At 37.3% G+C, this 17219-nt stretch overlaps 1 protein-coding gene across 4 annotated transcripts in view; it reads left to right on the plus strand.

The window, feature by feature from the left end:
- pdgfbb (platelet-derived growth factor beta polypeptide b) overlaps positions 1-17219 on the plus strand; it is a 29420-nt gene that overhangs the window by 10701 nt on the left and 1500 nt on the right. For 2 of the 4 annotated variants that reach the window (XM_058768931.1, XM_058768933.1), the window contains 10 exons: positions 396-484; positions 883-933; positions 1237-1337; positions 6078-6103; positions 6232-7280; positions 11735-11831; positions 12242-12304; positions 13522-13715; positions 13790-14705; positions 16478-16623. In XM_058768931.1, the coding sequence (XP_058624914.1) occupies positions 7212-7280; positions 11735-11831; positions 12242-12304; positions 13522-13715; positions 13790-14705; positions 16478-16608 (1470 nt within the window). In that variant the 5' untranslated portion in view covers positions 396-484; positions 883-933; positions 1237-1337; positions 6078-6103; positions 6232-7211 and the 3' untranslated portion in view covers positions 16609-16623. The remainder of the gene's footprint in view (positions 1-395; positions 485-882; positions 934-1236; positions 1338-6077; positions 6104-6231; positions 7281-11734; positions 11832-12241; positions 12305-13521; positions 13716-13789; positions 14706-16477; positions 16624-17219) is intronic. The other 2 variants (XM_058768930.1, XM_058768932.1) reach the window with 2 other exon arrangements.

A 17219-nucleotide genomic window follows, 5' to 3' on the forward strand; every position in this document is an offset into this window, starting at 1 on the left:
ACTTGTAGTACAGTTTGTACTGGTTCATACAGTGTGTCTTGATGATCTTGCTCTTCGAGACAGAGCAAGCTTTATCTGTGGCTGAATGTGAACTGCGCTCGCTAAAATATTTGAGATCTTTTAAGAGACTCAGAAGAGGTCAAAGGTTTTTTGGCTCTAACTTGCTATGGCACGAGTGAGTCACTTTTCAAATGCTGTTCCCAACCAAATCTAAAAACATCCTTGAAAAACATCCAGCCGCAAACAAAAAATCTGTGTATAATTTAGCTGTAAAAAAATAATAAAAATACAAACAGAAGATTTTATGTAATATTATTTCTTTGAGCTGGTGCATGAAATGGAATTAAAGCCAAGTTTGGGTTGTTTAGATTTCTTTCCCATCTGTGTGTTTACAGGCAGATTAGCAGAAGAGAAAGAAAAGGGGAGTAAAGGGGAAAGAAGACGATTGAGTCTCATGAACCTTGAACTAGGAGGTGATTCAGAGGTGATTCTTGTGGCCAATTTTATGTTCAACATTAAATTGATAATGTCCTCATTTACTAGTTTAAGTTGTAAACTTCATAAACTTGCTCTTAGTCAGAAATAACTTTTGTATTCTCTTGGTGTCACTTAAAGGAATAGATCACCCCCCAAATTTTTCAATCTTCAGTGAAAAAAGTAGTCTTGTCTGAATCAGGAGAGTAATATGCACAGATGAAGCACTGTTTACAAGCAAAAACAGTCCAAATCAAGTCTAAATAAATATATTGATGTGAGAGGATGGACTTTTTCTCTGGAGGAATTGGAATTAAAATGCCTTAATAATGGATTTGTTTCTTACAAACACACACCTTTTCACTTCACAAGACATTAATTGTGGATTACTTGTGATGTTTTTATCAGTTGTTTGGACTCTCATTCTGACGGCACCCATTCACTGCAGAGGATCCATTGGTGACTACGCATTTTTTTATAGCAAGTTTGCGTTTGGTTTCGTATGTAACCTTTTTCAAGTTTTCTCTTTCTCACCCTGAAATATAACATTATGATAATAATTTGGGTTATGAATGCCAAGTCACTGGACACTTTAATGTGTTTTTTTGGTATGTGCATGCATTATTAGCTTAGCAACATGTTACCTATCGGAATCAGTTGCGAGTCAACTTTTCCTTGCACTTTTTTTTGGGGAGGGGGGATTTGGGGACACACATTGTCTGTTAAGTAGTAGAGCAACTAATGTGTTATTATTTTGGGCAGGTTGTGAGGAGGCTGTATTCTTCAGGGTGACCACCTCCCTGTAATATGGAGAGATTCCAGTGACACTACAGCATTGTGTGTGCTGAGGAAGCACAGTTCAGGTTAGGCTACGGAAAACACCCTATTTGTCAGAGCCTGCTTGGTTTGAGAGGAGATGCATACACTCACTCGGAACAAAGTCACCAATTCGTCCGGAAGAGGACAACAATAACATGTTGTTTGATGAGAGCAAATCAATGAATAATCCAGAGGCCCAATAGAAGTCTCTTCATCATAGCGGAGACGATGACAATTGACCCATTCAAAATGCTCCACAGCGAAAGGTCCAATGCAGAGGAGTGACCATTTGTCATAACTCATTACTTCATCGTGCTTATTATTTGATATATCTCATTCTCAGTCTCTGTTCTTTCACTTTAGAGCTCTTTCTTTTGCAGTGTGCAATTTTGATTTGTAAAATCTATAAAACTTTTGAGAAATTATGACTATAAAAATAATAGAGCTCTTCAGAGATTGAAATAATTACAAATAAATATATACATTACCATTCAAAGGTTTGGGGTCAGAAAGATTCCCGAAAAGAAAATTTGAATGTAAAGAAAAAATATATGATGGTTTTCACAACTGTTTTTATCATTGATAATAGTATTAAATATTTCTTCGCTAATCATTAGAATGATTTCTAAAAGACTGGAGTAATGATGCTGAAAATTCAGCATACGACACTTCTTTCAAAAACATTTTTAAAATCTTACCAACTCCAAAATTTCAAACAAATTGCTCTTCTGGATTGCTCTTACAAACTTTTATTTTTATTATTTTTAAATATGCCACAGAATTAAATGCACAGTAATGTAGTTGATAAAATTGCTATTTTGGTTTCAAAACTTTATTCTTTTTTGTTTAGTTTTTTTGTTGTCTTGTAAATGTATATATTTATATATTTATTTTACAGGTAAAGTCTTAACATAAGTTACTTTGCAAGGATTTTAAACAACTTATTTTAAAAATATTCACTGTAAAATGAAATGACATAGTATAACATGTAAGTTAAAAGTGGTTTGGTGTTGCTGAAGGGTCACTGGAGCTTTAGTGATGGGTCTGTAGGGAAACACTGATCTACTCTTCTGTGCACCACGTTCACTGGACTAGATAGAGTCCTGAACTGCGTTTCTAATTGATCTGCCACACTCTCACTGTGAGTGAACACACCCATGAGTCCCAACAGCTGGCTTTGTGCTGTAATGGCTCTGCGGTTCTGAACAATAGTGTTCCTCTCCGGTCTTTATCCGGTTCATTGAGCCCTGCTGTTACTCGTGTACAGCATCCTGTCCAGGAGCAAAGATGGTTATGACATCACAGCAAGACAGAGCTCCAATCACAGTTATTACAATGCTAAGTAATTTCAGCATAGTGGCAAAAGTTTTAGCTTTTTATCCAAATCGACAGAGGGGACAATTATTAGTGGTACCTGCTAAGGTAAAAATCACTATCACTCTGTGGCACATGTGGTACAGTATAACTCATTTTGCAACAGACTTTAGTTTTACAATACCTCAAATCGATCCATCAGTTGATGTGAAAAACAAGAGAAGAGAACTGGAGGTGGTCTCTTGCATTTTGTTCAGTTAAAAAAAAAAAAAATAAATAACACCGTAGCAAATGCATATCAACACACTTAAAGGAATAGTTCACTAAAAATTTAAATTTCCTGGCAATTTCCTTTACTCAGGCTTGAAGACATCCAAAATGTACAGAAGAGGAGTTTGTTTTTTCATTGGAACATATTTTGAGAAATTTAGCATTACGCCACTTATAGATCCTCTGCAGTGAATGGGCGCCGTCAGAACGAGAGTCCAAACAGCTGATAAAAACATCACAATAATACACAAGTAATCCACGCCACTCCAGTCCATCAATTAATGTCTTGTAAAGTGACAAGTTGCGTGCTTGTAAGAAACACATCCATCTTTAAGACATTTTATCTTTAAATATCACTTCTGGCCAAAATAGCAGTCGATTATTCATAATAATGATTCCTCCAGTGAAAAAGTCCATCACCTGTTTAAACATATTTGTTTAGAACTGTTTTGACTTGTAGTCTTGTTCTATGTATATTTCTATCTTGATTCAGACAAGATCAGTTTTTCACTGGAGAAGACAATAATTATGGGGTAGAGGACTCGTTTAAAGTTAAAAACACATTCATAATGAACTTGTTTATTAGAAACAGACTTTTTTGCTTCATAAGATGTTGACTGATGGAGTGGAGTCATGTGGATTACTTGTGAATTATTGTGATGTTTTTATCAACTGTTTGGACTCTCATTCTGACGGCACCCATTCACTGCAGAACATCCATTGATGATCAAGCAATGCATTTCTAAATTCCTCCAAATCTGTTCCATTGAAGAAATGAATTCATCTACAGCTTGGATGGCCTGAGGGTGAATAAAATTTCAGCAATTTTTCATTTTTGTATAAACTGTTATTTTAAAGACACACAGAACACATTAGCAACCATTTAAATGCCTGTTTATGTGTATTTTCTGCTGCACTAGCATCACCAATTGGAAAAATGATCTAAATGAGTAGACAGTTTTGTTTGACTGAGTTCCAAAAGCCTTTCTGACAGAGAAATTCTGGTTTACAGCTCACCATGTACAGAGAGACAGAGAGAGAAGTACATAATCATGAACAGACTTGAACAAATGGGTACATATTACAGATGAAAGAAACCGAGGAATAGTGCAATATCAAAAGGATGAAAGGATGAGAGGGGCAGGGAGGAGGTGGAGAAGGAGAGAGGAAGTGGGAGACAAAGAAGTGGAAGGAGAAAGAGGGAGTGTGGGAGTTACAGTGTGAGATGAATGGAGAATAAAAAGATGAACATTGCACAACTCTGCGAATAAAGAGAAGAACAGAACGGGAGCAGAGATATAAATGAGAAACTGGATTAGTTGTGAGAGGTTGTCCAGCCAGCCTTGTTCACATTGACCTCTTGACCTGTCCTTTTCCTAATAAGACAGATCATATCTGCTCACGCACGCGTGTCAGTGATAATTCTCTGTGCCAGTGCTCATCGTGATGTGATCTGACCACAGAGCTCTTTTGTTTGAGGCCATTGGCAGCTGCCCACACATTTTTCTAGCAGACTTTGCTCATAAATGTGGTTTATTAACATCTTTTAAGTGCAAGTGTCTTCAAATACACAGTACAATAAAACAGTCTGAGTGCAGCTGATAAAAGTGCTGTTTTGGTTTTTAAAGGTATTAAATTTGTACAATTTATGGGCATTTTTTCTCCTGTTTTTCTTCTGCATTATTTCTAAACATACACATTCTTTTAAAATAATTTTAAAACCTTTCAAAAGGTTCGTGTTCAAAGGCTTGATGTTAGTTTAGTAGACAAATATGTAAGAATGTCATGATGTATAATATGATTTTAATCACGCAAAAACCACTGTCTAAACATTTTTTAGTCCTCTTTTTTTAAACCTGGACCTTAATACAAAAGATAAATTTGTTTGCTCTAATGCATTTTCATAAACTGATTAAAAATTGTGCTCTATGCTCAAGATTTTTGCACCACACTCTTAAAAATAAAGGTTCTTTACTGGTATTGATGGTTCCATGAAGAACCTTTAACATCCATGGAACCTTTCCATTCCACAAATGGTTCTTTAAAGCATAAAAAAGGTTCTTTAGAATATTAAAATATTCTTCATACTAAGAAAAAAAATGTTGTTTTTGCTCACTAAAAAGGTTCTTTTCAGTGAGCAATACTTTACCCAAGAGAAATGACTTGTGAACCTGATTTTGGTTTTACAGTGTGTGATAAAGATCATTCTAATTACATCTAATGCATGAAGATTTGCATTAGTTTGTTATGTAACACAGCTATTCCTGTCACCTTCATTTTAGTCTACCGACCTCTTAGTTTCATAACCTGGACATCCATTGTGCAAAGCTGAAAGGTCGTAAGATTTAAAATAACTTTGAAGAATTTTGATATTTAGACACACCCTTTGATTCCATTACCTTGGGCAATGCTGTGAAAACATTAGAAAGAGCCCTGGCCGAAGAGAATATGTCAGGCACCATCCCATTCATTCTATGCTAATGAAACATTAACTTATTCATGTTGTGTAATTTTTTTTTCATTCTTTATGCAAGGTTTGGCCTTTTTTTTTTTTTTTTTTTTTTTTCAAAGGGGTGAACTGCCTCATTTGCGATGCAAATTTATAAAAGAACATGTCAATTAAAAAGAGAACTTTAATATTTTAAGGTATTGCACAGAGGTGTTTAACTTTCTACAAAATTGTAGCTTCTAAAAACGTTAAAGGAATAGTATACCCTCAGGCCAAACAAGATGTAGATGAGTTTGTTTCTTCATTGGAGCAGATTTGAAGAAATGTAGCATTGCATCACCAGCCCACCAATGGATCCTCTGCAGTGAATGGGTGCCGTCAGAGTCCAAACAGCTGATAAAAACATCACAATAAACCACAGCACTCCAGTTCATCAATTAATGTCTTGTAATGCTAAATTTCTCCAAATATGTTCCCATGAAGACACGTCTTGAATGGCCTGAGGGTGAGTATTTTCATTTTGGGGTGAACTATTCCTTTAAAGCATGCAAGAAGTAATTGCTATTGACGACAAAAGGCAGTGCATATTTGAATATACTCTAAATATGCAAATGAGATTTGCATATTAGAATTTACTAAAAATTTTTGATCTACTTGGAATATAGTGCATATTGAATTGCTGAGTTCTTATATAGAAAAAAAGCATCATGAACATTTCGCAATAAATGTGTGAATATTCTATGTTCCACAGAAGAAAGCCAAAGAAACAACATGAGGGTGAGTAAATGAAAGTATATTGCATTGTACATTATATTTTCAGGGTTATTCATGGAAAACATAATAATGTTCTATTTGTTCCAATGCACATGTCTAAATGTCGTTTCTACCATTACATTGTGTTGCAGGCATCCACACTGAAGCAACATGACTTCAGCACCTCCTCACCCACCTCCCATCCTCTCTTTCTCTTTCTCAGCGAGTTCAGCCCTGCCTTTAAGGGGAGGGTAAGATAAGAGTCCACATACAGACCCCTGAAATCCTCCTCAGAGCCACAGTCCCATAATCAACACCGCACAGACGGCTCGCGCGGGGCCGCGCACGCGCTGGACACTGATAAGAAAACTGCAAGACCAAGAGTTATATTTAGGCTAAACTTACATTAACGCCGCTTTTATTACAGACAATGCGAAGACGAAGGGACCCTCGCGTGCTACACATGGATCATCTTCAATTGGAAAGACTTTTTTAATATATATCAGTTTTTATAGCTTATCAAGGGTGATGTGGAGTTAATAATAAGTGAGGAGTTTATAGCCAATACCAAAACAAAGGGACCGAACGCGCATCACTTTACTTTTTAAAAATAACTTCTTCTTCTTCTTTTTTTAAATTTTTTTTTAAACAGCCTATAAAGTCTTGTTTGACTTTTAAGACATTTTATGTAATCTGAATGACTTTTTTTTAAATGGCCATGCCTGAACAGGTAGTTTAGATTACCGTTCTCTCAGATAATAGCCTACCAAGAGACGTCTTTATTGGACTGAACCATGCAAATGAATGATTAAATAAACGCCAGCTGAGGAATCCGGGATTTTGGTGCTTCGCCTGGAAACAAACCTCTTCGCTTTAATCCGCAAACTGCCTTTCAAAGGACTTCAAATGGGCCACTTGCTCCTCAGAAGAGAGACTCATTCTGCCGTGGAGGGCAATTTGAATGTTTGCGCACTGAGAGGAATGTCGAGCCTGCAGAGCCGCTGAGGGACTCAGACTGCTGCTTAATTAACCCGATATTTGCTCGCGAGTGGGAGCCCAGTGAGGAGCGTCTCTCGCGCGTCTCTCTAAATGCGCGCTGTCCCGCGGAGCCCCGCAGCGGCACGGCAGCAAGATGAGATCGCGGATCCCGCTTCTTCTCGCGGTACTTGCGGCGGCGTGTCTGCGGTTTGGCGGTGCGGAGGTAAGAGCGACTCTGAACGCGTTAATCAATATCAACTTTCTGTCTCGGAGAGTTAGGCTAATTGGTTCCTGTTGCATTCTTATAGGCTAATTCTTTTTCCATTAAGAATTGATTAAATTGTCAATGCTTTATAGAATGGATAATATAGGCTACCTAATAGGCTAATTCATCTGTCATTAATTTAGCCTACTCACCCACATGTTTTTCCAAACATTTTTTTTTTTTTGTTCTCCATGAAGGTTGATATGACCTCATCTGTCAAGCCCCCAAAATTGCTCCATATTCTTGTGAAGGCATATGATAGATTTGTTTAAACAAGCCCAAATCTTCCCCTCTTCAGTAGCTCTTACATCACATTTTCAGATTTCATCTTTTTGGCGAGTCATCTTCTATAACACATGTCATAATCAATGACAATTTGCATACTGGCCCCAAACTGGTCTTCATGCTCTTCTTTTCAAACTGTTTTGAGGCATCGACCAATGGGAAAAGACGTTTTCAGTGACGACAAACCTGACTTGATATGTCACAGATTTATTTTAAATCTCAACAAAAAAGCAAATGAGATTTCCGAGCTAAAATGGCAATATTTTTAGGAAATAACTTAAATTTAAATCCGAATATCTACAGAATACTGCACAAGAGTCTTACGGAATATTTTATGAAGTTTGTTTTTTGTAGTTTGACATGTTCTGTGTGGAAAATAACTGCATAAACATTCTATAAAACATTTCCTTTTGTGTTCCATGGAAGAAACAACAGCACAGTACAAGTGTGGAACGACAAGTTTTCTTTTCTGTTTTTATTTTGGGTGAACAGCTTTGTCAGTATAGTTCGTGAGCATATACGCACGTGTATTTGTGTGCAAGATGGATTTTTCTTCCCAGTGCTTCAAAGGTTCTTTGAATATTGTTAATGCCACATGAATTAATGCTATAATCTTGCGGTATAACCACTGGCATCTCACAACATCATAAATCACTCATGGGGGATCATATGAAGGGTGATTCTTTTAAATGAATTGGTGAACTGATGCCTAAGGGCTCCAGGAACTGATTGGTGCACTAGGATAGTTGACAGTTAGCACACAAAATCAATGCATTTGCCCTTCATTTGACCACCACAGTTGTGTTGCATGAGGCACTTAATCAAAATATGACATTTCTGTGACCCCATCCCCCCAAAGTCATCTAGAAGTCATAGAGGGATATCATATCATAAGAGATTTAATTGGTATCTAACTGAAGACATTTCCAAAACATGCACCTTCAACAGTGCATGCAAGGATGTGTTTAAATTGCAATGTTTAAAATGTAATTCCTTGTTCGAAGGGAAATGCATGATCAAAACTCATTTAAAAGCTGTGATTATGATCCCTCTCAGCTTTAAGGTGCGCTTTTTGGAAGTTCCCCATGTAAGAACATCATTTTTCATTTCTTTATGATGTGTGATTTTGGATGGAAAAATCCCGCTAGGTAAAAAATAGACAAGTAATTGACTTGATTATATGTTTTCATTTACAGATAAAAATGAAAACCATACAAACATGCAATATTATTTCTTGCAGCTACACAAACTGATGGTTGTGCATATTTGCATGTGTTAGTAGATGATATGGGCATGTGTGAGAGAGCATTGTCAGCAGATGTGTAATTATGTATCATTACTCCCCAACATGGGCTGTGCATTCCACCACTCCTCCACAATCCCAGAATGCTCTGGGCCAGTCCTTCACTCTCTGATGATATTAGGAGCAGGGTTCAGGGGTTGTGTGGTTCAGCACTGGTGATCAACCGAGACATACACCGCCCTCCCATTGGTTTGTTTGGATGAGGCAACTTGCAAGTGTCAGTAGCTTAATATGCATGTTTTCGTGATATTCTGATTTTTGCATATACATTTATAGTATTAAAAGATAAATATTATATATTATGCTATAATATAATTTATTTTAAAATATTTGACTTGTTGCATTTTTAATTAAATTTGCTACTTGTATTTTTTTGTAGAGAATTAGTTGAGACAAATTAATTCTGTAATACCTCAGATGTTTCTCATAGCCAGCAATCAGATCAAATGAAAAACACGTTTATCTCTTGAGAAAAGAACCCTTTAATCTTATATGTCTTTCTTTTCTGAAGAGATATCAATAATGTTTCAACCTGTGCTTAAGATGTGATAAACAACCAAACTAAAGTCTGCAAACCAAAATCAGAAATCCATGAAGCTCCATAAAATCTCCTGAGCAACCTCTATTCTATTCTATTCTATTCTATTCTATTCTATTCTATTCTATTCTATTCTATTCTATTCTATTCTATTCTATTCTATGTGTGTGGTCTTTGTGTATGCCATCTGGTGTCTTGTATTGTGTCTTTTTTTTTTTTTTGAAGCGTGATGCTATAATTTACATTGGGTAGCCATAAAGCAATTTAGTGTGTGTGTGTGATGTATAAATGTTTATGAATCATATACATGTGAATTAGAGTGTGTTTGTGTGTATGTTCAAGCATACACTACCATTTAAAAGTTTGAAAACAAATGAATCAAAATTCACAATAAAGACTTTTACACCGTTACAAAAATTTAGTTTCAAATGAATGCTGTGCAAGACGTTTTTCTTGAGAAGCAAATCAGAATATTAGAATGATTTCTGAAGGATCATGTGACACTGAAGACCGATGCTGAAAATTCAGCTTTGCATCACAGGAATAAATTACATTTTAAAATATATTAAATAGAAAACAGTTATTTTACATTTTAATAATGTTTTACAATATTACTGTTGTTTCTATATTTTTGATCAAATAAATGCAGCCTAATATAGGCTCCTTTTTCAAAAAAACATTATATGAAATCTTACCGACCCCAAAATTATGTTTTATGTTTTCATTCTATCCATCTGTGCTGTGTTCAGTATCAAGAAATCACCAGGATAACATTTTATCGACGTTCAAACAACGTCAAATATCTGCTGATAAACATCCTGGTGCACTATAGATCTGAATTGAAACCTTGCTGTGGAATTGGCAGTACTTCCATGCATGCACAACCAGATGATAGAGAGCTTGAGAATGTGACAGAGAAAAATTAGATGGAAAACCGATGATTCATGAGATTTATGCATTTGGACAAAACAAGACTGTGCTTCTGAAAAACTCCCACGAGTGTAGGATATACCGGTGATTCACCATGAATTATTATTTCTGTTCAATTATAAGTGCGTTCCGCAAGAGGTGCGGCAAATTTAGGATGTTTCTTAACTTTTGGCACACTTGAATTCCTGCATTTGTTCGGCCTATGCAAAACCATCTGAATCACCGGCCAGTAATGTGACTGATTTCCCTTATCACGCCGACTACCGAAATACTCCATCCTTCCGGCAGCCTCCCTCATCCATCTCCCTCTTTCTCCTCCTCGAACTCACCTTTTCTCCATCTCTCCATCCCCCACTTCCTCTCTGCACTCTTTCCTGTGTCCTGCATAAATGCTGCCAGATGAGACGGAGGAGACGAGGGTCAGTGGCCCCTGTCTGGACATGCTGTATGAACAGGGCTATTGTGTCCCCAAGACTTGCATTGACACCCTGAGACAAACCAGCATCCATAGCGCTCTGTCTAACTGTCACACACTCAAACACACAACAACACATTCATGTTATTTTATGTGTGCGCTCTTAGGAATTCTTGATTCTGATTGGTCATTCAGAATGCTGCGCTCAAATGTTGTGTTCAACTGTACAATTGACCATTATTGCATTACATTTAAATGCATATAAATCTGTAATATTTAATTGTAATTTAATATTTTATTTAAAATGCATGTTTTGTATAGTTTTTTATATTTATATTTTAAAAAAAATTATGCATTCCATATTGCATGTTCATTTTTTTATGTATCAAGGAGGATAACAAAAAATATTAGTTCATTATATAAACAATAATGCTTTGTGTGGGTCTACCTGGGTTTATTTTTCACAGTCCTGACCAACTAATGGTACATTATTTTTATTATTATTATTATTATTTTTACATACATTACTGTTCAAAAGTTTGGAGGTATTAATGTTTTTGGGAAAAAACAAAAAAACAAACAAAAAAACAATTAGGTTCATCAAGGCTGCATTTATTTGATCAAAACAGTAATATAGTAAAATATGATTGCAATTTAAAATAACTGTTTTGTATTTAAATATATTTTAAAATGTAATTTATTCCTGTGATGCAAAGCTGAATTTTCAGCATCACATGATCCTTCAGAAATCAGTCTAATATGCTGATTTGCTGCTCAAGTAATGTAACATTTCTTATTATTATCAATGTTGAAATCAGTTGTGATGCTTCATATTTTTGTAGAAACCGTGATACCTTTTTTTTTTTCAGGATTCTTTGTTGAACAAGACATGCATTTCATTGTACTGAATATTTCTAATAAATTTTGTTTCCTCTCTCTAGGCTGATCCTCTCCCGGCCGCTGTGGTTGAGTTGGTGAAGGGTGGATCTGTGTCTTCTATTCAGGACCTGCAGTTTTTGCTGTTCTCTGAATCTATAGGTAAATCAGCTCTCAGTTTTAAAATGCTTCTGACATTCCTGGAGGCAAATATTACACTTTAATAAATATGTTAATTAAGACTTTGGGCTACAGCAGTCCAGTACCATATTGATTGCCTCTTTAATACTTTTTAAAAAATAACTTTTTGACCTTGATCTATGTGTGCTGTCCTCATTTATATTTAAGACATGTACAGAAGCAGAAACTCTTATCTATAGAGTTACTAAGTGCTTTAGCTTTTGTAAAAGCCCTTGCAAATCCTTGTAAGGCTATAAAAGAAACCTTAACCAATGCGTGCCTAGAAACCAGGAACAAGTTGCTATTTCCTACAAGGGTCTGCATTGCATGCATTTTCACCACTATTTCACTACCTGATGGTTCAAAGCTGTTGACGTTTTTTTTTTCTCCAGAGGTTGAGCCGGACAGTCACCATGACAATGACACCAGCAACCGTCTGCCACGCAGTCTTCTGGGTTAGTCTGACTTACTTTGTTCTTCTTCTCTTTTTGCTGTATTATCTATTTTATTCTCTTTTATTTCGCCATTATTATATGCATTTTCAGTGTTAAAATACCTTTCTGTCTGTGCCAGAACTATAAATAAGCCATAGGCTCATTCCCCACAAAAGTGTAAACACTGTGTCTCTGTGAGTTTATCAAAAGGGGTTACTTGATGGACTAATGTCACAGAAATGACACATTTCAGCGTTGACATTAGTTATTTTGTCATATTCTAAAACATATTTTAAGCTATTTATTTTTTAAACTGCTTAATTCTGTTGTTGAATTGTTATATTGTTTTATAGCCTTCAGCTTTCAAATAATGCTGATAACAGCAACCATCCAAAGTCGGCAAATCTGTATATCTCTCCTCCTGAGCCGAGTCAGATCATTATTATTCCCAGACACAATTATCTTCATGGAAAAGAGAATCTGAAGAACTCTAACAAGCATAGTTCGTTATTGTTGATGCTTGCTGAACAAGCACTTTCTGGAATAATAAGTCTTTTTCAGTACATCTGTTTTGAAAGACTGAGAGAGAAAGATGGAAGAATAAACTAGGAGAGAGAAAAGGAGGGATGCTATTCAGAGAAAGCAATTAAATTGAATTAATAGAAATTAAGAAACTGAAAGTTGGTGGCATTTATTCTATACTGTCAATTAACATTTTTTCCCTAGAGACTTGATTTTTGTTGCATTTATTTATTTTTGTATTGATTGATTGATTGATTGACATTTGATATTATTTTAATAACTCAATCACATAAAAATATTCAAGTAGTGTAGTAATCAAGTAAACCATATTTTTACATTTAAAAAGAAAATAAAAGGAAAACAATATATTTGTATTAGTTTGTTTATTTATTTTTAAAATACTCATATTTATTTGTATTTTTCATAATTTTGTTTTGTTTTCCAAAAGTTGTTATTACATTGTTTTTACATTTGTTTTAGAAAAGTCATTACTACATTATTACAATACCCCTAGTTATTGTCAGCTAGCCAGTTTTATTTAATTATGAGTTGTATGGGAAGCTAAATTCAAATTAAAGCCTTGTCAACTGCCCACAACACATTAACATAACAGAGAAGCATTTTGCAAGAGCAAGCACCTGTACAAATCGAGTTAGTCTAATGTTTTTCTTGTAGTTCATGTGCCTCTGTGTGTATTTCTGCATCTTTGTCTGCAGACGCTCAGCCGGCTCAGCAAGCCATCTGTAAGGTCAGGACCGAGGTCATCGAGGTCACACGCTCCATGTTGGACCGTAGCAATGCAAATTTCCTGTTGTGGCCTCCATGTGTGGAAGTGCAGAGGTGCTCGGGCTGCTGTAACACCAAGAGCCTGCAGTGTGTGCCTATACTTACACACACACGATACCTACAGGTACACACACACATACACGCTTGTCAAGTGTGTACTTACAGTATATTCAAACAGGCCCTTTCCACTTTCCTCAGGTGATGAAGATACAGTACGTGAACAAGCGGCCGCTTTACAATAAGGCTGTCGTCTCCGTTCTCGACCATGTGGAGTGCCGCTGTCAGCCGGCTCCTCGGCCCGCTCAGCGCCGGAAATCATCCGGCCACAAACAAGAGGGACGGGAACGTTCTGGGAAACCTCGACCCAAAGATGAGCTCCATCGCAGGGATGAACTCAAACACAACCAGAGGATAAGCCTGGAAGACCTGCTTAGCCACAGCTGGCTGCCCAAAGAGAGGTTCTCTGAGCCAGGATTCGGCCGGGACGGCTGGGGTCTGAACGAGACGCAGTATGGAGGGGGCAAAGGTCATCACCGTCACCCTGGGGATGGAAGGAGACACGGCAAAACGAATGACACAGCAACGACAGCTCCACTGCCGAATCACACCGAGCAGGAAGAAACTGATTTGTCATTGCGTAACATTACGCAATTCGAATCGCAGAGTAATGCTAACCAAAGTATAACCAATCAGACATCTGATTTTACCATAACTACATTGGAATTGACCAATCAGACTTTTATGCACCAGTCAAATCTAACGCAAGAAAACGAACAATTGCAAACAACAAATCAGACAGACCAACTCACCTCTAACGCCACAGGAACAGCCAATCAGAATAGGGGAGATGTGTTTCTGTCTGTAGAGGAGAGCGGTCAGAAGGTGAGAGGTGAGACTATGGACGTAGAGGCGAAGGAGGAGGAGCGAGAGCAGAGACAAATGGACAAAAAGGCCAAGGAGGAGGAAATGGACGAGCTGCTGCTAATGCACAAAATCCTAGATGAAGAAAAACACAAACATCACCTCAAAGTGCAACACATGAATATACAGCCAGATGAGAAACTACAGCAGCTCCATCACAAACAACACACTTATACAACCACACAACGGACAGGTAAAATAACAAAACACTTAAACGAGGCTTTTCTATTGATTCACTTATCATCAATGTCTGGTAGAATTTATAGTCAGGTGGACAATACAGTGTTGTTAAAATAAAAGTCGACTTTGAGTAAAAGACAACGAAAAATGCTAGTGAGTTAAGTTTGATTGTCAGTTTATTATGATCATCAGAGCAGAATTTCATCTTAAATGTCAGTGGCCTTCTAAATGAACATCTCAGCTCTGTGCCATGGTGGGCTTTGCATTGCTTTAGCTGTATTGTTTTTCTTTTCTTTTTTCAAATCTATTAGAAAAACACAAATCAAGAAACAAAAAGTTCTGACTTTGCAGATGTTCTACAGAAACAATTTACAGGATTGCGGTTTGCATGTGAGATGCAAAAAGAAGATAAAATTTTCATCAAGACAAACTTTGATGTTGGCTTGAGGAAGCCTACAGTATAGCTTCAAGTTTGAAGGTTTTAAGACTAAAGTAGTTGGTGGTTGCTAGGGTGTAGCTATGTGGGTGCTAGGTTGCTCTGTGTGGTTTCTAGGGTTTTGCTATGCAGTATTGTGAGTTGTTGCCATGCATTTGGGTGGGTGTTAGGATGTTGCAAGATGGTTCTGGATCTTTGTTAGTACGTTACAGACAGACAGACAGACAGACAGACAGAGAAAGACAGACAGACAGACAAACACACGCGCACACACACACACACACACACACACACACACACACACACACACAGAGACAGACAGACAGACAGACAAACAAACACACACAAACACACAAACAGACAGATAGACAAAGACACAATCAGACAGACAGACAGACAGACAGACAGACACACACACACACACACACACACACACACACACACACACACACAGACAGACAGACACACACACACACACACACACACACACACACACACACACACACACAGACAGACAGACAGACAGACAGACAGACAGACAGACAGACAGACAGACAAACAAACACACGTGCACACACACACACACACACACACACACACACACACAGACAGACAGAGACAGACAGACAGACAGACAGACAGACATACAAACACACAGACAGACAGATAGACAAACACACAATCAGACAGACAGACACACACACACACACACACACACACACACACACACACACAGACAGACAGACAGACAGACACACACACACACACACACACACACACACACACACACACACACACACACAGACAGACAGACAGACAGACAGACAAACAAACACACAAACACACAGACAGACAGATAGACAAACACACAATCAGACAGACAGCCAGACACACACACACACACACACACACACACACACACACACACACACACACAGACAGACAGACAAACACACACACACACGCACACACACACACACACACACACACACAGACAGACAGACAGACAGACAGATAGATCTGTCATAATTACCCACTTGATGTAAGTGGTGCTTAAGAACAAGCGCACTGGGGCGTACTTGGACCATGTTCAGCTTGATCTTGATTCTGTGAACAAATGTCTATGAATAACTCAGACTTTGAATAAAATTCTACCCGACACCTACACACCAGGAAGTGGAAGTAACACTTGCATACACCTACATTAACTTATTGACAGCATTATATCAAATTCATTACTTGCAGAGTAATAAGGCTAATGTGATTGGATTCAACACAGTACAACAATACTGCACAACACTGCAAGCTTCATTAAAAGTTGATTTTGTTGTTGTTGTTGTTGCAAACAGGAACTACATCTCCTCCTGTGCAACATCTCCCTCCACACAAACCCCCCAGACCACCTCCTCACCCCCCGAAAAGGAGGAGAAAACAGCGGAATCGCATCAGCAAATCTGCCATGAGAGCCCTGCTCATGTAAATCAAACATACACAGGTAAATTGCTCAGATATTAAAATGAAATACCACATTTAAAGGAACATTTCAGCCGAAAATGTACATTTGCTGAAAATGTACTCACCCTTAGGCCATCCAAGACGTAGATGAGTTTTCAGTAATTTTTTTTTTAAATTTAGCATTACATCCCTCACTCACCAATGAATCCTCTGCAGTGAATGCAGTGCCGTCAGAATGACAAACAGCTGATAAAAATCTCACAATAATCCACAAATAATCCATACGACTTCAGTCGACTTCAGTTGAGGTTTTGTAAACCAAAAAGTTGTGTGTTTAAAACAGACAAATTGATCATAAGACATTTTAATTTCAAACCATTGCATCCAGCTAAAATAAAAGTCCTTTATCAATAATATTTCTTTCTCAAAGGAGAAGTCATCTCGTCTGAATCAAGAGAGAAATATGCACAGATCAACCACTGTTTCCAAATGAGAACAGTAATATGTCGGTGGATTTTGATGTGAGAGAGCAACAGAGAATGCACTTTTTCACTGGAGGAAATGGGAGTTTAATGTTAAAGTGCATTGATGATGTATTTGTTTCTTTCAGACACACAGCTTTTCTCCTCAAAAGAT

This window comes from Onychostoma macrolepis, chromosome 03 (genome assembly GCF_012432095.1).
Source record: "Onychostoma macrolepis isolate SWU-2019 chromosome 03, ASM1243209v1, whole genome shotgun sequence".
Lineage (NCBI taxonomy): Eukaryota > Metazoa > Chordata > Actinopteri > Cypriniformes > Cyprinidae > Onychostoma > Onychostoma macrolepis.